Source organism: Fundulus heteroclitus, chromosome 8, assembly GCF_011125445.2.
Source record: "Fundulus heteroclitus isolate FHET01 chromosome 8, MU-UCD_Fhet_4.1, whole genome shotgun sequence".
NCBI classification, from domain to species: Eukaryota; Metazoa; Chordata; class Actinopteri; order Cyprinodontiformes; family Fundulidae; genus Fundulus; species Fundulus heteroclitus.
In genome coordinates this window covers 23,772,215-23,790,016 of record NC_046368.1, presented here as the reverse complement: position 1 = coordinate 23,790,016, position 17,802 = coordinate 23,772,215, and the positions used below count along the sequence as shown (strand labels likewise).

The following is a 17,802-nucleotide window of genomic DNA, read 5'->3' as shown; positions in this document are numbered from 1 at the left end:
AAATCAGATTCCAGCAGGATGGAGAGTGTTTGTGCAGGAGGGGGCTTTTATCAGCGGCAAACACTCACAGGAAGTCCGGTTTGGGGATTGTCCGTCCAATTCCTGCGTTCCACAGGAAGCTCAGCATAAAAAGCAACTGAAAAACGCCCAAAGACATTTCATTTGTCGCCGGTCGGCTCGCAGGGAGCACCTCAAATTGGTCGCAGGGGTGGGTATTTGAAGGAAGATAAAAAAAAAAAAAAAAAAATCTGCATTTTCAGACTCCCAAGAAAACCGAAGCCTTAAAAAGAAACTGGAAGCATGGAGAGGTCCTCTGAGCCACGGGTCCGGCGGCTCGCGCCCACGGCCGCCAGTCAGCCTGCGCGCACACATGCACCCGATGAACGCATCCTGCCCGGGTAAGACCTCTACACTTCTTACACTAGGCGTTGTAGTATTTCAACAATGTGCTCTTCATATTTGTCAGCTGTGAATGTTTTTTTTTTTTTGCAAAAGCATCCAATTGTTTTTCACAGGGGTGAAGGTTGCAGTAATTTCATTCCACCAAAAAAAAAAATCAGAATTAGGATAGTCTCGGGTTTGTTTCATGTAAACCAGTGCACATTATATGCATTAGGCTGTGGTGTAGGTATGCAGAAAATGCAGAAATAAGTAATTAATGAATGAGTAGGAATTATACTATGGATATGGAGCTAATGATTGATAAGAATTGACCAGTTCTCCCTTGAGTCAATTCTGATCAATGATCAGCAATCCAATCAGAATCTGATTTTTTCCCCTGTTCATGAAATGCATCAAAGCTAAAATTCCCACATCTTTCAGCCAATAAACCCATCAACAAAACATCATTTACTTTCATGAACTTTTAAAAAGCAGGTAACGGTCAGGGACATGTGTTTCAATGCCAATTTGGGTATTTATGAGAGATTAACTCTCTCTCTCTCTCTCTCTCTCTCTCTCTCTCTCTCTCTATATATATATATATATATATATATATATATATATATATATATATATATATATATATATATATATATATATATATATTCACAGTTTAAATAATTTCAATTTCATAAATATCAAATAAATAAAATTAGGTCTATCTACATTCATGAAACATCTTGAATGGCCTACTTTGAACTTGAATGCATTTAGACCCTAAAAATTAAAGTAATGTTGGCCCCGCCCCACTGGCTACAATGGGTTTAGACTGAGAGAGACAATTTATAATGTATTGTTGCAACATTATTGCAATGGATTTAATGAACGCAGAAATAACGCAAGTGTCTTTAAAATACAGTTTGCAAATGAAAGTAGAAAAAAAATCACTTGCTATTATTTAATTGTTAATTTCAAATAATGACACAAAAACAAGTATATATTTGTTTTGTTTGTATAATCTATGTATTTCCATTACATGTTGAATCACCGCATACAAAAATATGTATTTAACGAATCATTTGGATTAGATTGTGACACCTTTGCCCACGAACCTAACTAGTTAAATGCGCAGTACAAACTGGTTTGAGACACTGTTGCGCAGGTATATTAAAAAAAATCCTGTTACTATGCATCCGTCTTGGGAATTTAATTTACATTTTCTTTCATTGAATTGTTTGTTAGAACCAATATATATATATATATATATATATATATATATATATATATATATATATATATATATATATTTCCCTAGTTGACCGCAATTAAGCCAAAACAAATTAAGAGATCTTTGGTCCTTTGATCGACATTACGTCACTTAGTCAATTAAGCTTTAGCCTGAAAAGCTGCTGCCACCGTGGCGTCATCTTGTGCAGCAGATCAGGGGGGTTCAGACGGAGAGGGGAGGGGGAAAAAAGTAAAGAAAAAAACTTATCCAGCCTGTAGCGTGACGTCACCGCGGTGCCCCCCCACTACCCCCAAAACCCTGCTGGAAACCCAGCTGGAGGAGTGGGAGGAGGTCCTTCCATCACCCCCCATGCGCTCTCCGTCTGACAGTCTGAGCTCCAGGAGAAACCTGACTGCTGGCGGAGTGTTGTCACTGGACTTTAACCTGAACACGGAGAGCAGTTTTACCGAGAGCACGGTCTTCTTTCAGCTTTCATCTCTGAAGGACTGTTTTTTTATTATTATTATCATTTTTAAAACTGGATACACTGCGGGAAGGCTGATTCATAACTGCACGGTTTGTAGTTGCTTAGTTTCCCTCTCCATGCATGGTCTCCGCTCACACTCGGTGTGCTCGTCCGCCGCATCTATGTTTAGCATCAGGGAGCAAGCCTCTGTTCTCTGTCCGTTCCGTTTTATTTCCAGCAGTCTTTTAGCATCACTTCACGGTGTAAAGCGGTGTTACGGAGAAGCATAGAAATGATGGACGTGGGTCTTTGCGCTGATCTCTAAACGTCGCTGCTGCGAAACAGCACCGCCCTGTGGCCGATGTGAGAAGCGCAACCGAACCACTAGGATTTTATTGGACTTTTAATGCATATTTTATTATTTTATTGCAGAGTAGGTGGTACATCATGTACTTCGGGTATATATATATATATATATATATATATATATATATATATATATATATATATATATATATATATATATATATATATATATATATACATCATAGGTAAGCATTCATAAGTTTATAATAATTCAGTTTCAGTTAGACCCATTCATACCCACAACCATTCTATTGTAATTGTCTGATTTGAAGGTTGTCTTGGTGCAAAAAAACATGTTTGTTTGTTGTAGTTGTTTTAGAAGTTTTTTTTGCAAGTAGAATAAAGTTTTAGTGAATCTCAAAATGTGCTTTCTACAGATATCTATTCAGAGTATTATTGCCAAAGTCACATTTGACCAAAGATTATTAGAAATTGCAGCGTCCTTAAAAAACAACAAAATAGCCCTTAAAATTTATGAATTTTTTTGCAGACATGCAAGAGCTGAGGCGAAACTGGCTGATGATGACTTTTACTTGGCAGCCATTGGTGGAACGACTTCCTGGCTAGAGATCCATATTTTACAGTATCAAACATCCCCACAGAGAAACAACGCTGCCAAAAATAATTTTACATTGTGACAACAGTGACTTATGTGTCTCTAATGGATCTACAGATCAGAGGCCTTTACTCCCGGATATAACATTTCAAAAGGAAAGGTACAGACTTCGTAGATTTACATTGAATCCAAGGTCTGGTTTAAACATAAATAATCCAAGCAAAACTTATTCATATATATATATATATATATATATATGGACGGCATCTTAACTGGAAGCAGTTCATCGATTCTAGTAAGGGCCCCAAAGAACCGGATCTGGTCCTATGCTTGTACAAACCTGTGTTCTTAGACGTATATATATAAGCGCTTTATTGTGACTACACGCATCATTTTAAATGAATTGTACGTGTAAGAACGTTTACAGTTCCCTTCCCTTTGTAATTGTTTCCCCTTCTGGCACCAACTTTCTCCCTGCTTGTGTGCAAACACGCTAAAACTCACATGGAGTAGCCGTTTCAAAGTGGCCCCCCTGCAGCACTGACAGTCCAGCTCAGCGCAGCGGTTTATGAATGAACACAGGCGTTTAGATGTGTCTCAGGGCCCGCAGCCAGCAGGGAGGGATCACACAGACACGCACGCTGTCATCCCAGGATTACCATCACCTCCAGGGTAACTTCGGTCCTCCGACAGGCTACACCGTCTTATGACCCGTGATTGCACTCAGCGGGCTTTAATATCCAGGGGGGAGATTTCCAAGGGCTTTAGTATCTGTGTTAAAACACGGCCCATAGCTGGCGAAGCAGCAGAGGCAAGGCTCAGGTCAGCTTTATCTTACTTCTTGACAGTCTTGCATGCAAACAGGTGGTCTTGTCTCTTTAAAAAAAAAAAAATCCTTTGCAGAATGTGATAATCTGTGTGAGAGGTGTTTGTCTCACCTGCCTGGAAGTCTCAGAGTTAGCGGATGTGTGAATCTCAAAGCTAAAACTGTGTACGTTCATGTAGAAGATTACAACTGTGCCTATATCCACAAAGGAACATCCACCAGAGAAGTAATAACGACAATGTTTCACAACAGTTTAATCCACACATTGTCAAATAGACATACCCCATGAATTTGTGTGTTTTACACTTTTTTCTAACCGGATTAAAAAACATTCAATAAAAATAGGAGACGAATTATGTGGCTATACAAACATGACACAGAACAAACTATTGGTGTTTGCAGTTTTTATTCAGAAAATAAATGTTTACAATCTGTAAACGCAAAACTATATTTTGTCATTTCTATAAAAGTAAATCGAACCAAAACCAGGAAATTGCAGACAAGTTTCAACTCAATAATAGCAACAAAAGCAGCCTAAGTTTTAATTCACAATAGACATCCCAAAAAGCTTTAAAAAAATAGAACCAGCTGGTGTATTTTCATTTGTTTTGGAAAAAGTTCTGAACGGGTATTGTGTTTGCTAGGTGCATTTTTTTTCCTCTGTTTTATGGGATGTTTAATTTAAAAAAAAGGAAAAACTGTCCTTTTTCAAAATGGTTGAAATGTTGTTGTTGTTTTTTTTAGGCTAATCAGGCCTTCCGTACATCCTATATGAACCACCCCGACCATATTTCCCTCTTTTTAACACATTTCTCCTCATGTCGGTTCGTGACACGCATCGATAACTCTTGAACAGTCAGCTCCTCACTGGATGTCACTCGATGACTTCCTGCTCTTGAATGTCAGGGCGTAAAAGCTGCTCCTTCCCGCCTTTTTCCTCCTCATCCGTTGCTAAACGAGAAGCGCGCTGAGGTTCCCACTACTCTGCACTGACTTCATGTTTAATGCTCTGCCCTGACGCCTGCTCAGCTCTCAGAGACACGACCCAGCTGACGCTCACTGAGTTCCCCCCCCCCCCCCCCATCCCCCCACTCTGAGTCTGTCTCTTCACAGCAGATAAGGATGACCTGTGGCTTTGCAGGAATGAAGCCTATCGCATTGTCGTTTTCTGCTGTACTCTTTTCAAAGTTTCCGTCCGGATTGCGCAAAAAGAAAATGTTATTTTTTTGGATTCAATGGTCTCAACTCTTTCTTTTTACGCAGGTAGCTGGAGCCATCACAGACATCCAGCGTGAAGAGACTGGCTGCTGTCTTCTCTCCTTCGCCCGTCCTCCTCTCCGCTTCCCTGCCGCTCGCACAAAGAGAGAGAGAGAGTGTGTGAGAGCCCCGGCGAGGGAAACGTGGGAAAGAGGAAGACGATGTACCGAAGGCTGCTCCTCTCCTCCGCCCTCCTCTTCCTCCATGTGATGGGCACTCCCCAGTTCTCCGGGCACCACGGGTAACGGCACCCCTGACTCTGCCCGTGTTCACCGCCTTCACCCTGAGATGTTTGCTTTGAGGAAGCCATTGCTAAATGGGACGTTCCCAGATGACATTCAGGCATTCAGGAGGTCATTTTTTTCCCAGGGGCCAAAAGTCCGGGCCATTAAAAGGGGGATAGCCACGCTGTCGTTTTTAGAGCTGATTTGGGCGAGCACCAAAATAAACTAAACGATGGGTCAAGTGGAGACGGGAGGGTCAGAGATCAGCTCTTAGCCGGGACATAATCAGGAGTGATTGTACAGGTCAGGCAGGAGTCACCTTAAATGGACATCGGGTATCAGGGTCGCAAAAGATGCAGAAAGCGTGCAGTGTCGCTGCACACTGCCAGTCAGCTGGCTCACAGAGGACCTGATTGAGTAGGTCACAGGCTTTAACACGTCGCATCTTTTCTCGTGTTTTCTTCCAGAAGGAGGGCGTGCAGCCACGACCTCCGTCACAAGATCGTCACGGCGACGGAGTCTTACGTCCAGCCGGTGCACAAGCCCTACATCACCCTGTGTCAGGGCCGCCGCCTCTGCAGCACATACAAGTGAGACGCTCACACTCTCTTTTCTCACACAAAAGCGTGCAAATGTTTTAAAATAAAAATAAAAAAAAGAAAAGGCCTCGCCTCCGGTCACAGCGCTGTCAAAACAAGGCGTTTCACCGAGGCGTCCGCGCAAACAAACAGCGCTGTGGCCGCGCACAGACCTTCGCTTTCTTCCACAAAGGCACAGCAAACCCTACTGTACACAGAAGTGGGTCACGGTGCCACATAGCTGGAGTGGAATCTAAATATCGAGCACTTTGTGTAACGACGGGAAATGAGCTGCCTGCCCGCAGAGACTGCTGCCTTGTTTATTTTGGACTCCGTCTCCCTCCATACTCGAAGCCTCCCACTTGCTCTCCAGCCCTCTACCTTCACCGCAATTTTAATCCCCCCGCTAACTTTTGCTCTCGGCAAAGCTCGCTTTCACTTCTGCTCTGTTTTCTTGGATCCCCTTGCGCACATGTCTCTAGTCCCTGGTTTTAGCCTCAGTTTATTGCTCGTGATTCAACCCTCCTCTGGCGAGCTAAACACGCCGCTTTTCTCAGCAGGACCAAGCCAACGTAGCTGATTATAGATTTGGCTTCGCATCACTTCTACCCTCCTCTCATTCCTGACACCTTCTTCCCAAACGGTGGTTTGCCTTTTTCCCTATTCCTGCCATCTGACTGCAAAAACGGATCTAAAAATAAGTAAAATGTTCTTAAAGTGAGTGTATTTGTCCTCGATTTGAGCAGGTAAAAAAGATTATTTGCCAATGGAATAAGTATTTTTACCCCTAAAATAAGATAATTAGACATCCTGTACTTGAAATAAGGTGATGGAGATGCATTGTTTCTATTTTAAGTGCAAAAATCTTATTCCATTGGCAAATAATCTTATTTACCTGCTTAAATCAAGGACAAATACACTCATTTTAAGAACATTTTACTTATTTTAGGTTCCGTTTTTGCAGTGGAACGCTTTCAGAATAACCGGTGACCCCCGGTGTCTTTGCTGTCTCCGCAGAACAACGTACTCGCTGGCTTACCGGCAGGTGAGCAGAATAGCGTCGGCCTCACATTTCTACCCAGACTGCTGCCCCGGCTGGCGGAGGTTTCACTCGCACAACTGCAACCAAGGTAGCCTAAAAAAAAGATGCTTTTGAACTTTTATGCATTGAGGATGAAGGTTTAACTCTCCTGCTTCTTCTGTTAGCCTAAATCCAGGATAGCTGGTTCTGGAGGCCTAAGCTAGCGGGTAGTCTGAAATGGGCCAAGGGGAGCTTTAACCGTCTTTAAACAACTTTCATTTAAAAAAAAAAAGAAAAACACAATGTTATGCATCTATAAAACACTGTCAGGCTTGCACTGGCTGGTTATTTATCCACAGCCCCATGACTATTTTGCAGAAGAAGAAGAGACAAGAGGCGACACGCCACCAAAGATGGTCCTGTGTGAAAGTCCTGCTGAGAATGGAACATTTAAAGTGTCTGGTCAGAGCAACAGCCTGTATGAATCCCTCTAACCAGGCAAATTTACTATCGTGGTGTGAGGGAATGCTGTTCTATAGATTTTTATATAGCTTTATTTTTCTATTAGGCAGTTGTCCCGACCAGAAACGTGCTCGGTTCTCTGGACGTGTTTCACACAGGAAGATCATCGGTGGCGCACTAACACCGTTCTCCATTTCTGATGGAAATAACCTTTTTTTTCTCCTGCATTACTAAAGTGTAAAATGCAAACGCGAGGACGTGTTAAAGGTTCGCAAAGCAGCATTCGCACTTCAACTACAGTTTCAAGTTCCTTCAGATGTTTAGAGGTCCGCTTTGGTCTTGGCCCATCTCGCACTACCCGTGTGTTTTATCTTCCGGGCTCATCGAAGCCATAATTTTTATTTTTTTTATTTTGCATATCAGTAAGAGAAAGTTATAAAAGCTAACTAAATGATTGTTTGGTGGGAGCCTGGATCAGCCGGATGGAGCCTCTGCTGTGGCTGGTTTCTCTGTTCTCAGCTGTTGCTGCGCTTTAAATACCAGCATTTCTGTTACATCATTTTATAACACAGTGGAATATTAGATTACGTTAGTTAAAGGTGTATGGGATTTTTGTTTTTTTTGGCTCAACTATAATTTTAAGAAGGATTACAGCATTTGAAAAAGCAACAGTTTTAATCAGATTAAAAGTCAATGTAGTTGGAAATCTGACGGATGTATAACTAAAAGAGCAACCTATCTTTATTTATAGAGCACTTTCTATACTAAGGAGGGTCATACAATGTGGAAAAAACAGACTGAAAGACATAAAACATGTAGTAAATCTTTTTAAATTAAATTAACAAATCTTACATATGACACAATTCTGCATTTAGAAAACATGAAATTAATAGAAAAATGATAGATTTTAATCTAATATAGTGATAAAATGTAGTATAATGGCAAGTACAATATATATATACGGATAGTTAACAGATACTACCAATAATAACATGCTTGAATAACACAAGAATTAACTAGAAAAAAACATATTTGAGTTTTTAGGACACTAAACCTTTACGTCACCACAAGGCACAACGGCCAGCAAACTAAACCAGGAGACAGACATATTTAAGTGTGTCTTAACTGTGAGCATCTAAAAAGTTAGATAAAGATAACTAATTTGATCATTTTCAGGTCAATTTTCCACCTAGAAATCTGAGATTATTTTTGTCTTTTAACTTTAAAGCAAGTCTACCTTAGATTACTTTACTTTAACAGGCTACCTTTATGGGACAAAAGGCGTCTTCGGAAACCGGACCACAAAACAAACGGCCGGAGAACGCCTCTCTGGCTGATCCAGTTTAGTGCCAGCCTGTTTGACTCATATCAGAAAGAGAATAAATCTGTTTGCTGAGCAGATTTACAGCAATCCTCATGAATCAGGAGCTTCCAGTTGACCGATGTCTTTGCTTTGTGTGTGCTCCCCAGCTCTGTGCTCAGAACCCTGCATGAACGGCGGCACCTGCTCGAAACCCAACAAGTGCGCGTGCCCCCCTGGCTGGACGGGACACCAGTGCCAGACCGGTACACTGAAACCCAACCACCATCAGACTAAACCCGCGGAGCTGTGCATAAAGCTACGTGCATACTTACACCTGCCTCCTTTTGTCTTTTTACTTCCTTTTGGCTGCCAGATGTGGACGAGTGCGGTGGGCGGCAGGCGTGCGCCCAGCTGTGCGTGAACACAGCTGGAAGCTACAGATGCGCCTGCAGAGACGGCTTCGGGCTGGCCGAAGACGGACGCTCCTGTCACCAGCTGCCATCTCCTCCTCCCAATCCCAGCCAGAGCAGCCGGGCTGCAGTGGGTGGTCACGTCGACGCGGGTAAATGAGTGCATGTGGGGAGCTTAATCTGCACCGTTCAGTGTTCTTCAGCTGGACAGAAGAAGAGAACCTGACCAGCTTCGCGGTCCATTATTACTTTTGGTACGCGCTATGCCACTCTCAACTCGTACCGTGAGTAATAATGCACTGCGACTGGTGCCGACTCCAGACGGACGTTGCGTGAGGCTGGCTCCGTGTGGTGAGACGGCCACCGTTTCCACTTTGATAATGAGTGCGAGTCTCGTTGCTGGGAGCACACATCTGCCTTTAATCCAGCTCCCGTGCTAATGCAGACGTACTTTCACCCCGCACACTCCATTATTTCCTTTTTAGAAATGAAGCATTTTTTTTTCTCTATCTCTCGGTAAGAAAAAGCTTTTCTTTTTTTTTTTTCCTCTCTTAAATGTGCATGCTACTTGTGTCTTAAAGTTCCCTGCTAAAGTGTTTATTCCACATCCACAAACTGCAACGTGCCTTATTGGTGTTGTACGCGATAGGCCGACACAAAGTGGAGCATAATTAGGATGTGGAGGGGAAAATAATGTGTGGTTTTCCAAAAATTTTTGAACCAAAAAAAAAAAAAAAACGAATACAAAAAGTATGACGTGCATTTGTGGTCAACCTTAAACTCTGTCAGGTTCAAGTTTTCCCACCAGATTCTTAACAGGATTTAGGTCTGGGCTTTGACTGGGCCATTCTGACACCTGAATTATGCTTCAACCTAAACCTTTGCGTCGTCCCTCTGGGTGTATGTTTGGTTTTTTTTTGCCCTGCTGGAAGGGAACCTGAGCCCCAGTCCCACATCTTTCTCGGGATCGCTCTCTTTTAGGTCCATTCATCTTCCTTTCAGCTACCCGGTCTTTGCTGAAGGACTGCATCCTGATTCTGCCACCACCGTGTTTCCCCTGAGGACGGTCTGTTCAGAGTGATTTCTTCTTTCTCCCCGCACACATAGCGTTTTGTATTTATATCTCATCTGACCAAAGCTCCTTCCACGTTTGCTGCGTCCTCTTCACGGCTTATGACAATGCAGCTGCGACATCTCAGGACCATATTTATGCAACAATGGCTTCCCAGCAGAGTAATATTTCCTATAAACTTGTCCACAACGTTCCTTGGTCTCGGTGATGCTGTTTGAACACCGATGTTCTGTAACAGACCTCTGAGGCCTTCGTATGGAGCGGCTGGATTTCTGCTGAGACGATGCGAGTCATAGCTCTTTCTCTTTAGTGACTTCTGGAGACGCTGGCTTATTTCGGGGGTTGAGAGGATTTATTGCAATATGCACGTCACACTTTAGAGGAAGCAGACTGAGAGACACGCGACCGTTTCACAGAAAATCCTCGGTAAAACGCATGTAAGCTTGTGTTTTTCTTTAATGTAACAAAATCGGAAAAAGTTGTAGACGTATAAATAGCTTTGCTAGGCAATGAAGCCACGAAACAATACACAACTGCCCTCCCCCTCCTGCTTTATGTCTGCAGCTATTCTTGACCTCAGAATATTCCTTTTAAGTCCTATTCAGAGTCGGCATTATTGCTCTTTTGGGAAATTGTGCAACCAAAAAAAAAGAACAAAAAAAAAAAACCTTGATGCAGGCATACCTCTTCCTGATTTCTCCCAACTCTTTCCAGCCTGGGGAATTGTTTTTTTGTGACTCACCTCCCTGCGAATTCAAACTGGATGCTGTCTCCTGCACTCCGGGTAAAAGAAACGTCTGCGCGTAACGGGGAGATTGCCAAGTCTCCCAGGCCCTCCTCCTACAAACTCCCCTCCATTTATCAGCGCGCCTTCTGGAAACTGACCACAAGCTCCGAAAGTTCACCTACAACGGCGACGTGATGGATGGCTGAGTCAGCGAAAAATGCACACGAGAGCCGGCGCTGGAAAGCAGAAAACGTGACAGGTCTCAGCGAACTTAGAGGGGCGGCTGAAAGGCCTGCTTTGTGGGAGCGTGCCCGCTCCTGCAGCCTGGATGCAGACGGGCTTTCGCAAGGCGCTCCGCTCCAGAGACGCTTTTCTATTATCTGTTCACGTACACATGTCGGAGGGCTGTTGATGGAGATGGCGAATGTAAACAGAGGCTTTAAACGCTCAGAAAGCCCACTCTCACTCTGCCAAGAGTCTTGGATTGCGTTTTGGGCTGTTCAGCCTCCCGCCTCTTTCCCTTTCCTTCCCCCCCCCTCCCCGCTCTGTTCTTGGCCGAGGCTTGTGTTCTCATTCCAGCTCCATCAACTCTGTCTGCTGGGGGTCACGCACCCGAGCACCCTCCCTCCCCCCCTCCCCCTCTTTCGCTTTTGCACCTCCTCCTTTCCTTCTCCTTGCCCTGTTTCTCAGCTTATTCCACTCTGGTGTGGACCACATCTGGGAGAGATCGAACATCTCCCCGTCTGTCTGCCGAGGCGCAAGCAGAGAAGTGGAAGAGAGAGGCCGGGGGGGTTGTTCTTGAGTCGCTGGAGGGAACGTCCTCCTTCGAGAGCGCTGAGCCAGGCGCTGTCGATTCGTTTGCCAGTCTATTTCTGGTGGCATCGCTTTTGGCTCCTCTGGCTCTTCTCGTATCTACAGTGCCCTGTGAAAGCACTCAAAGCTCTTTTTCTCTAAACACAAATGCACAGTCTGGTGAGCTTAATTCACTAATTAGGTGAGGGTTAGGGTTAGGGTTGGATTTCATTCAGGTTATCAGAGTAAAGGAGGCTGAACACAATGTACGGCACACTTGTTAATTAGCAAAAAAAGCTCGGATGCCACATTAAAATCCCCATAAAACACATTGAAGTTTGTGGAAATAACGCCAAAAATGTCTATTTCTGCAAGAGCCCGAAGGAATTCCCCCGCTTCCACGTAAACTCATTCAATTTCCTTGCGGCTTTGCAGTCCTGACTTTTTTTTTTTCTTCTTTTTTTTTGGTTTCAGGATGTAACACCACCCATCAAAATGGCTATTTTTGTTGTTGTTTTGTGCTGTTTTGTTTTTGCCACCTTCCATGAACTCATGCGCAGTAGTCCGCATGTTGTGAAGCACGTGTGTTTGTGTTTGTGTCTCCTCCGCAGGAGGAAGCTTGCCCCTGGTGGAGAACGTCACAGAGGAGGTCCAGAGCCTGAGGAACAGAGTGGAGCTGCTGGAAAAGGTACAAGACAGGAACATCTCTGATCTCTGTGTACATGTGAAACGTAAAACCCGACCGCTGCTCAACCCTCCAACCAGACAAACTTTAAAATGCCACGCCTGCACACCGGCATATCATTCATCCTAATATCTAAAAGGAGATTTAACTGTAATTCATATTTACAAGGTGGCATTTCCCCCCCTTTTTTTTCCTTTTATTACTGAGAAGAAGCTGCAGATGGTGTTGGCACCCTTCACCAGCTTCTTCCCCCCGCCGCTGGACGAGAGTTTCCCGGAGAAGACCACCCTACTGTCCCACTCCTTCCGGCAACTGGACCGCATCGACTCCCTCAGCGAGCAGATCGGCTTCCTGGAGGAGCGCCTTGGCACATGTGAGCAGCCAAATGCCGACTTTTGATTCCAAGTTGCACCCATGAGAAAAGAAAAAAAAAAATACATCCCAGATTTACCCCAAAACCACGTGACAAATTATTCCTTGAGAAAAGGCCTCCAAAAAGCACCTAAAAGCTCAGATGTAACGATTGTCTATAATGTAATAAGATGTATTATGTGTTGTTGTTAATAAAAATATAATGGCATGATTAGATCTTGTAACATCATAATGTCTCTAGCTGCGTAATGGCGTAAATAGTCAAATAAAACTGAGCAAAGTGATATATTTGCTCTTAAATTATAATCTAATTAAGTTAGAGTCAAGCAAAGTATGTGTCCAGACCGGTTTCCACTGCCAATTTTTATTATTCTTTTTTGTCTGGAGACCATAAATATTTGCACGGAATTGCAAAGGTTGCATATATTTTAAACAATCAGCCGGCAGTTATTCAAATGAAAGCTCGTAATGGTTATTACTCTCCTGGCTTTCACAAACCCAGCCTTGAAACGTCGTTTGTCCAGACGCCTCCGGCTGCAGGAGAGCAGCTGCGGCGGGGAGAGGGATCGACGCTCTGGCACAGCCCCAAATTGAGTTTTAACTTGAATCGCGCGTTAAAATCTGATACGTTTTTGTTCTTTCAGGGGATCTTTTTTTTTTTTTTTTCCTTCAACGAATACTTCGTAACTCTTTCCATATTCTGTCTTTTAGGTTCTTGTCAAGAGAATTAGCGACCCAAGCCCAAAGCCATCAACAGTCATCTCAGTGCAAAAAGAGCAGAGAGCAGCTCCGGTCCTTTTTACCGTGCTGTGACGCACGCACCGCACAAAGTTTTTTTTCACCATTCCAGAAAAAAAAAGAAAAAGAAAAATAATATTGTTTTTTTCCATGTTGAGTCACTCATCAGGGGTCTTGATTTTTGCCACGGTACCTGCAGCAAGGGGTCGGCCTCGCCGCTGCGTCGGTCAAAGCTTGACGTATAGCCACTAGCATCAGAGCAGCTGTCAGAGCTCCAACCTTGTCCTGGGGCTTTTGCACACATCTGTATTTATCTATTTAAATTATGGAGTTACGGTCACCTGTAGGCATTCCTAAGTGCTCTTAGCCTTGATCTAGTTTTGTAACGGTTTTGTAATAAAAGTCTGAATTAAAAAGAACGGTGTGTGGGCTCGCTCAGTGTATACATATGAAAAAAAAATGTTCATATCTTTTGCACGTTTTTGCATATTTTTCATGTGTCCTACTTGGATTTTATGTGATGGAGCAACAGAAGGTCATACACAATTGTAAAGTGGAAGGAAAATCTCATGGTTTCCAATTATTTCTCTTATAAATGAAAATCTGAAAAGTGTGGCACGGATTTGCATCCAACCTATCGCTCTGACGGTCATTTTCAGCATCAGTCCAGCTCATCTTTCAGCATAAATTCAACTCACAGCTTTGTTAGAGAACAACAGTGAACAAAGAGCTTCATGAAAACCAAAGAACAGCAGCAGACGGGTGTGGGGAGGCGGTTATGGAGTTTAAAGCAGGGTTAGATAATAAAACAACAAAGAGCAAGCTGTTCGGTCAATCATTCATGAGAGGGAGGAAATGTGGCGTGCGGCGTTAGAAGCTTACGGCATCACTGGAGGAGCTGCAGAAATCAACCGCTCAACACAAGAGAGCCATTAGTCGTGCACCCAACAAATCTGGCCTTCATGGAAGAGTGACGGACAAATCCGTCAGCTTTGCCTCAAGCCATGTAAGGGACACAGCACACTCTGGTCAGATGAGACAAAATGAACAATTTTTGGCAAACATGCAAAACATTCCATCCTATGGGGGAATGGTGGCCTATTAGAGCAGCGCGCTTGTGTTCTGGGAAGGCTGCCAGTACCCGGCTTGAAGTCTGGAGACCGCCACCATGGGTCCGTGAGTAAGACCCTGACCTCAGGACGCTGTAAGAGCTGCCCGCTGCTCCCTAAGGGATGGGTTAAATACAGAAGGCAAATTCCGTTAGAATTTACAATTTCAGTGACAAATAAAGATTTCTTCTTCTTGCATGGCAAACAAAAAAAAAAAAAAAGAAACAAATACTGCAACGCACGTCCCCCTGAATGCACCGTCCCTGTTGTGAAACATTGTTTTCTCCGGCGGGTAAACAGAAGCTGGTCAGAGTTGGTGCGAAGGTGGGTGGATCTAAATATGGGACAGTCCTGTGAGAAAACCTGGTGGAAAGATGTACCTCCCACTGGCCAGTCTCTTTAAACATACAGCTGGAGCTGCAATGCAATGGGTTTAGGTCAGAGTATGTTAAAATGCAAGGAAGGCCCAGATTAGGTCAACCCCAGTCATCCACATGAGAATCTGAGGCCAAGACTTGACAACTGGCTTCAACTTCAATTCTCTGTCTAATCTGACTGAACCTAAAGCTGCAAGCACACAGTGGTGAAGGATGTCTCATTTCATGCGGTTTATAGAGACACACCCTAAAATGACCAGCAGCTGTAGGCTGAAAAGTGGACGATGGTTCCACAAGATATCGAGGGATGTATAACATGTGCCGTATTCTTCCCAGTTATTCACTACTTTCAGCTCCATCCATCTACGCAATTACTATATAATAACCTGCGCAATAACCCTGTTAAATAAGAGACTTTAGCTGTTACAGTTTTCTCACTACCTCACTGTTGTTCTTTACCTGGTACCACTTTAATGTACAACGTCAAATCCATTTGTATATAAGTCACCTTAAATGTACATAAGTCATTCTAAATCTCTGCTTTATTTCTTTTTTTTCCTTCTGTTTGTTCTGCACTGTGAATGTGAGAAGATGAATGTTGTTATCGAGGCGATATTTGATGGGTGACCAGCGACAATGTTGAAGGGCAAGAGTAATGGTGTTCTGTGGCGGGGGTTCTGGTGAAGAGCCAAAGACTGTGTTCTGGACAAACTGAAGTTTATGAGTGATGAAGACATGAGAGAAGGGGGTTGCGGTAATCTAACCGAGAAGCGACGGGTGCTGGTGGGTGTGAAATGGACGGATGACGTCCAGAGTCTTAGCTTGAAGGGAGGGGAAAACTGAAGAACCAACTGTAATTGTGAAACCGTTACATTTGGTTAAGGTGGAGTTGGTGCCGAAAAGGAGAAATTCTGCTTTCTCTGAGTTCATTTTTAGGAGGTTTTGACCAAACCGCGATTTAAGTGATGAAACTCACTTATAACAGGTGCTGATAAGGTCAGGATGTAGCCATTCATTTTATAATACATTTCAAATGGTTCATTCCTCTATATCTGCGTGTTTTGTTAAAATCCTTTTTTAAAACTTGCCCACTGAAAACTAAAATCAGCAGCATCTATTTCTTAGCTATTCAATGTAGAAGTGTGTAACTTCAGGAAACGTAGTTTTTTTTTTTTTAAACGGTTGATATGGCTCACCACCCAAGGCATCATTAAAGCTAGGGTTGGCGATTTTTCCAGAAGTTTCCCCAAGTCCCTTTTTGAATAACTGTGCTTCTCATCCACCAATGTTAGGCTTAGCTTTCAGAGGAAGGGATAAACTGCAGGTATTAAATTCGGTTTAGCTGTTAAATCCAGTGAACTTAGGTTTAGGCTTCCTTACCTTTATTCCTGTCTTCACATATTATAATGTCCAAATTGTGGCTGCAGTATCGGGTACCTCTCCTATGATGTGCACACTGTCAGACCTCTGCGAAAATGTTGCTGCACACCAAGCCTCTCTGATGATGCTGAAGGTTCACATGTTCCTGTTTGATGCTACAGCATTGTTTCACAACTTAGAAAGAGCCAGGACTGCATTTGGTCATCTCTGGTTCTCTGGGGGGACTGAGAAACGTTCAATGGTTCATATAAAGATCAGAAATGTGAAGCAGCAGATGTCTTTGTGAGATGTTTGAGGGCCTAATGGTTATTTGAAAACTAACTTGAAAAGTCACGGTTGTTTTCTCCATTAAACTTTACCAGTCTTATTACAAGGTTTTGTAACACGTATTTATAGCAGTGAGCACAGCTGTTCCAGTGATAACAGTGTGGTTGGTCAAGGTAACCCTGACCCTTGCTCAAAAATGCTGTTTAGATATTGAATTTCAGCTGCACAAGTTAGATAAGAGGAGGATGAAAGTCTGGCGCAACAGATCGTACTGAACTCATGTCTTGGTGAGCACATGAAGCGAATGGAAACATCATTAAATAACCTGAACTAAAACAATCTGTAAAAAATTGTGCTTCACTTGTTAAAGAACAAAGATGTGATTATGTGATTACGAAACAAGCACAAAATACCTTTTTATAAACAGCAAACCGTCTGCTTTGAAATGATTGTTGATACTTGTTAAAGCCAGTTAAATCATGAATCTAAGTTTTAAACGAGGCTGCTGCTTACTCTCATGTTTTCCCCTTTCTTTTTCAGAAGGGGAAAATAGAAACAGCTTCTATATTAAATAAGTGTTTTTTTCTACACATTATAGTAATTCTGCAATTTGGGTTTTCCTTATCTGGAAGCCAGGATCATCAATATTACAGGACATAAAGGCTTGTTTTGATAAGAACCTTTAAGCCAGCTCCTAGTTGGTTCTGGTGTTTCTCATCTTCCTCTGGATTCTTTGTGGGCCAATTTGCTGGTAAATCAAGCACAGTAACACCACAGTCTTTGAACCAGCTTTTGGTACCTTTAGGCAGATACCAAGTCTTGCTGAGAAATTAAATCAATGTCTCCATAAAGCTTGTGAGCAGAAGGAAGCATGAAGAGCTCCAAAATTTTGGGGCAGATGTCTGCACTGAGCGTAGATTTCAGAAATCCCAGTGAATGAACATCACCGGACAACATGGCACCCCAAATCATCACAGACTCTAGAAACTTTGCAGTGGACTTCAAGCAATGTGGATTCTGTGGCTCTCCATTCCAAACAGTGGGACCTTGATTTCCGAAGGAAATGCAGACATCACTTTCATTTGAAAAGAGGAGCTAGGACAACAGATCAAAAGTCTGGTTCCTGCGTTCACGAAGAATCCCACTACTAAAAGTAGCTCTCAGTGATGTTATTTTAGGAAAAATCTTAGAATGTTGCCAAATTC

The 17,802-nt window shown here is 43.1% G+C and overlaps 1 protein-coding gene across 4 annotated transcripts; it reads left to right on the top strand.

Moving 5' to 3' along the window:
• Positions 1-149: 149 nt before the first annotated feature.
• On the top strand, positions 150-13,883 carry egfl7 (EGF-like-domain, multiple 7). Of its 4 annotated transcripts, none has more exons than XM_036140389.1 (9): positions 150-398; positions 5,091-5,321; positions 5,772-5,894; positions 6,900-7,012; positions 8,836-8,931; positions 9,042-9,230; positions 12,281-12,357; positions 12,565-12,727; positions 13,438-13,883. In XM_036140389.1, the coding sequence occupies exons 2-9, from the start codon at positions 5,242-5,244 to the stop codon at positions 13,455-13,457; spliced, it is 861 nt and encodes a 286-aa protein (XP_035996282.1). In that variant the 5' UTR covers positions 150-398; positions 5,091-5,241; the 3' UTR covers positions 13,458-13,883. The 4 variants fall into 4 exon arrangements, with proteins under 4 accessions (XP_035996282.1, XP_021176671.2, XP_012726764.2 ...); XM_021320996.2 differs by having other exon boundaries at positions 5,087-5,321; positions 12,568-12,727; XM_012871310.3 differs by having other exon boundaries at positions 5,087-5,321.
• The last annotated feature ends 3,919 nt before the right edge of the window (positions 13,884-17,802 follow it).

Excerpts from the sequence above, each read along its gene's own strand:
- egfl7 (XM_036140389.1), top strand. The coding sequence starts at position 5,242 with ATGTACCGAAGGCTGCTCCTCTCCTCCGCCCTCCTCTTCCTCCATGTG. Across the intron at positions 5,322-5,771 it reads CAGTTCTCCGGGCACCACGG|AAGGAGGGCGTGCAGCCACG; the intron begins GTAACGGCACCC and ends GTTTTCTTCCAG. Across the intron at positions 9,231-12,280 it reads GGGTGGTCACGTCGACGCGG|GAGGAAGCTTGCCCCTGGTG; the intron begins GTAAATGAGTGC and ends TCTCCTCCGCAG.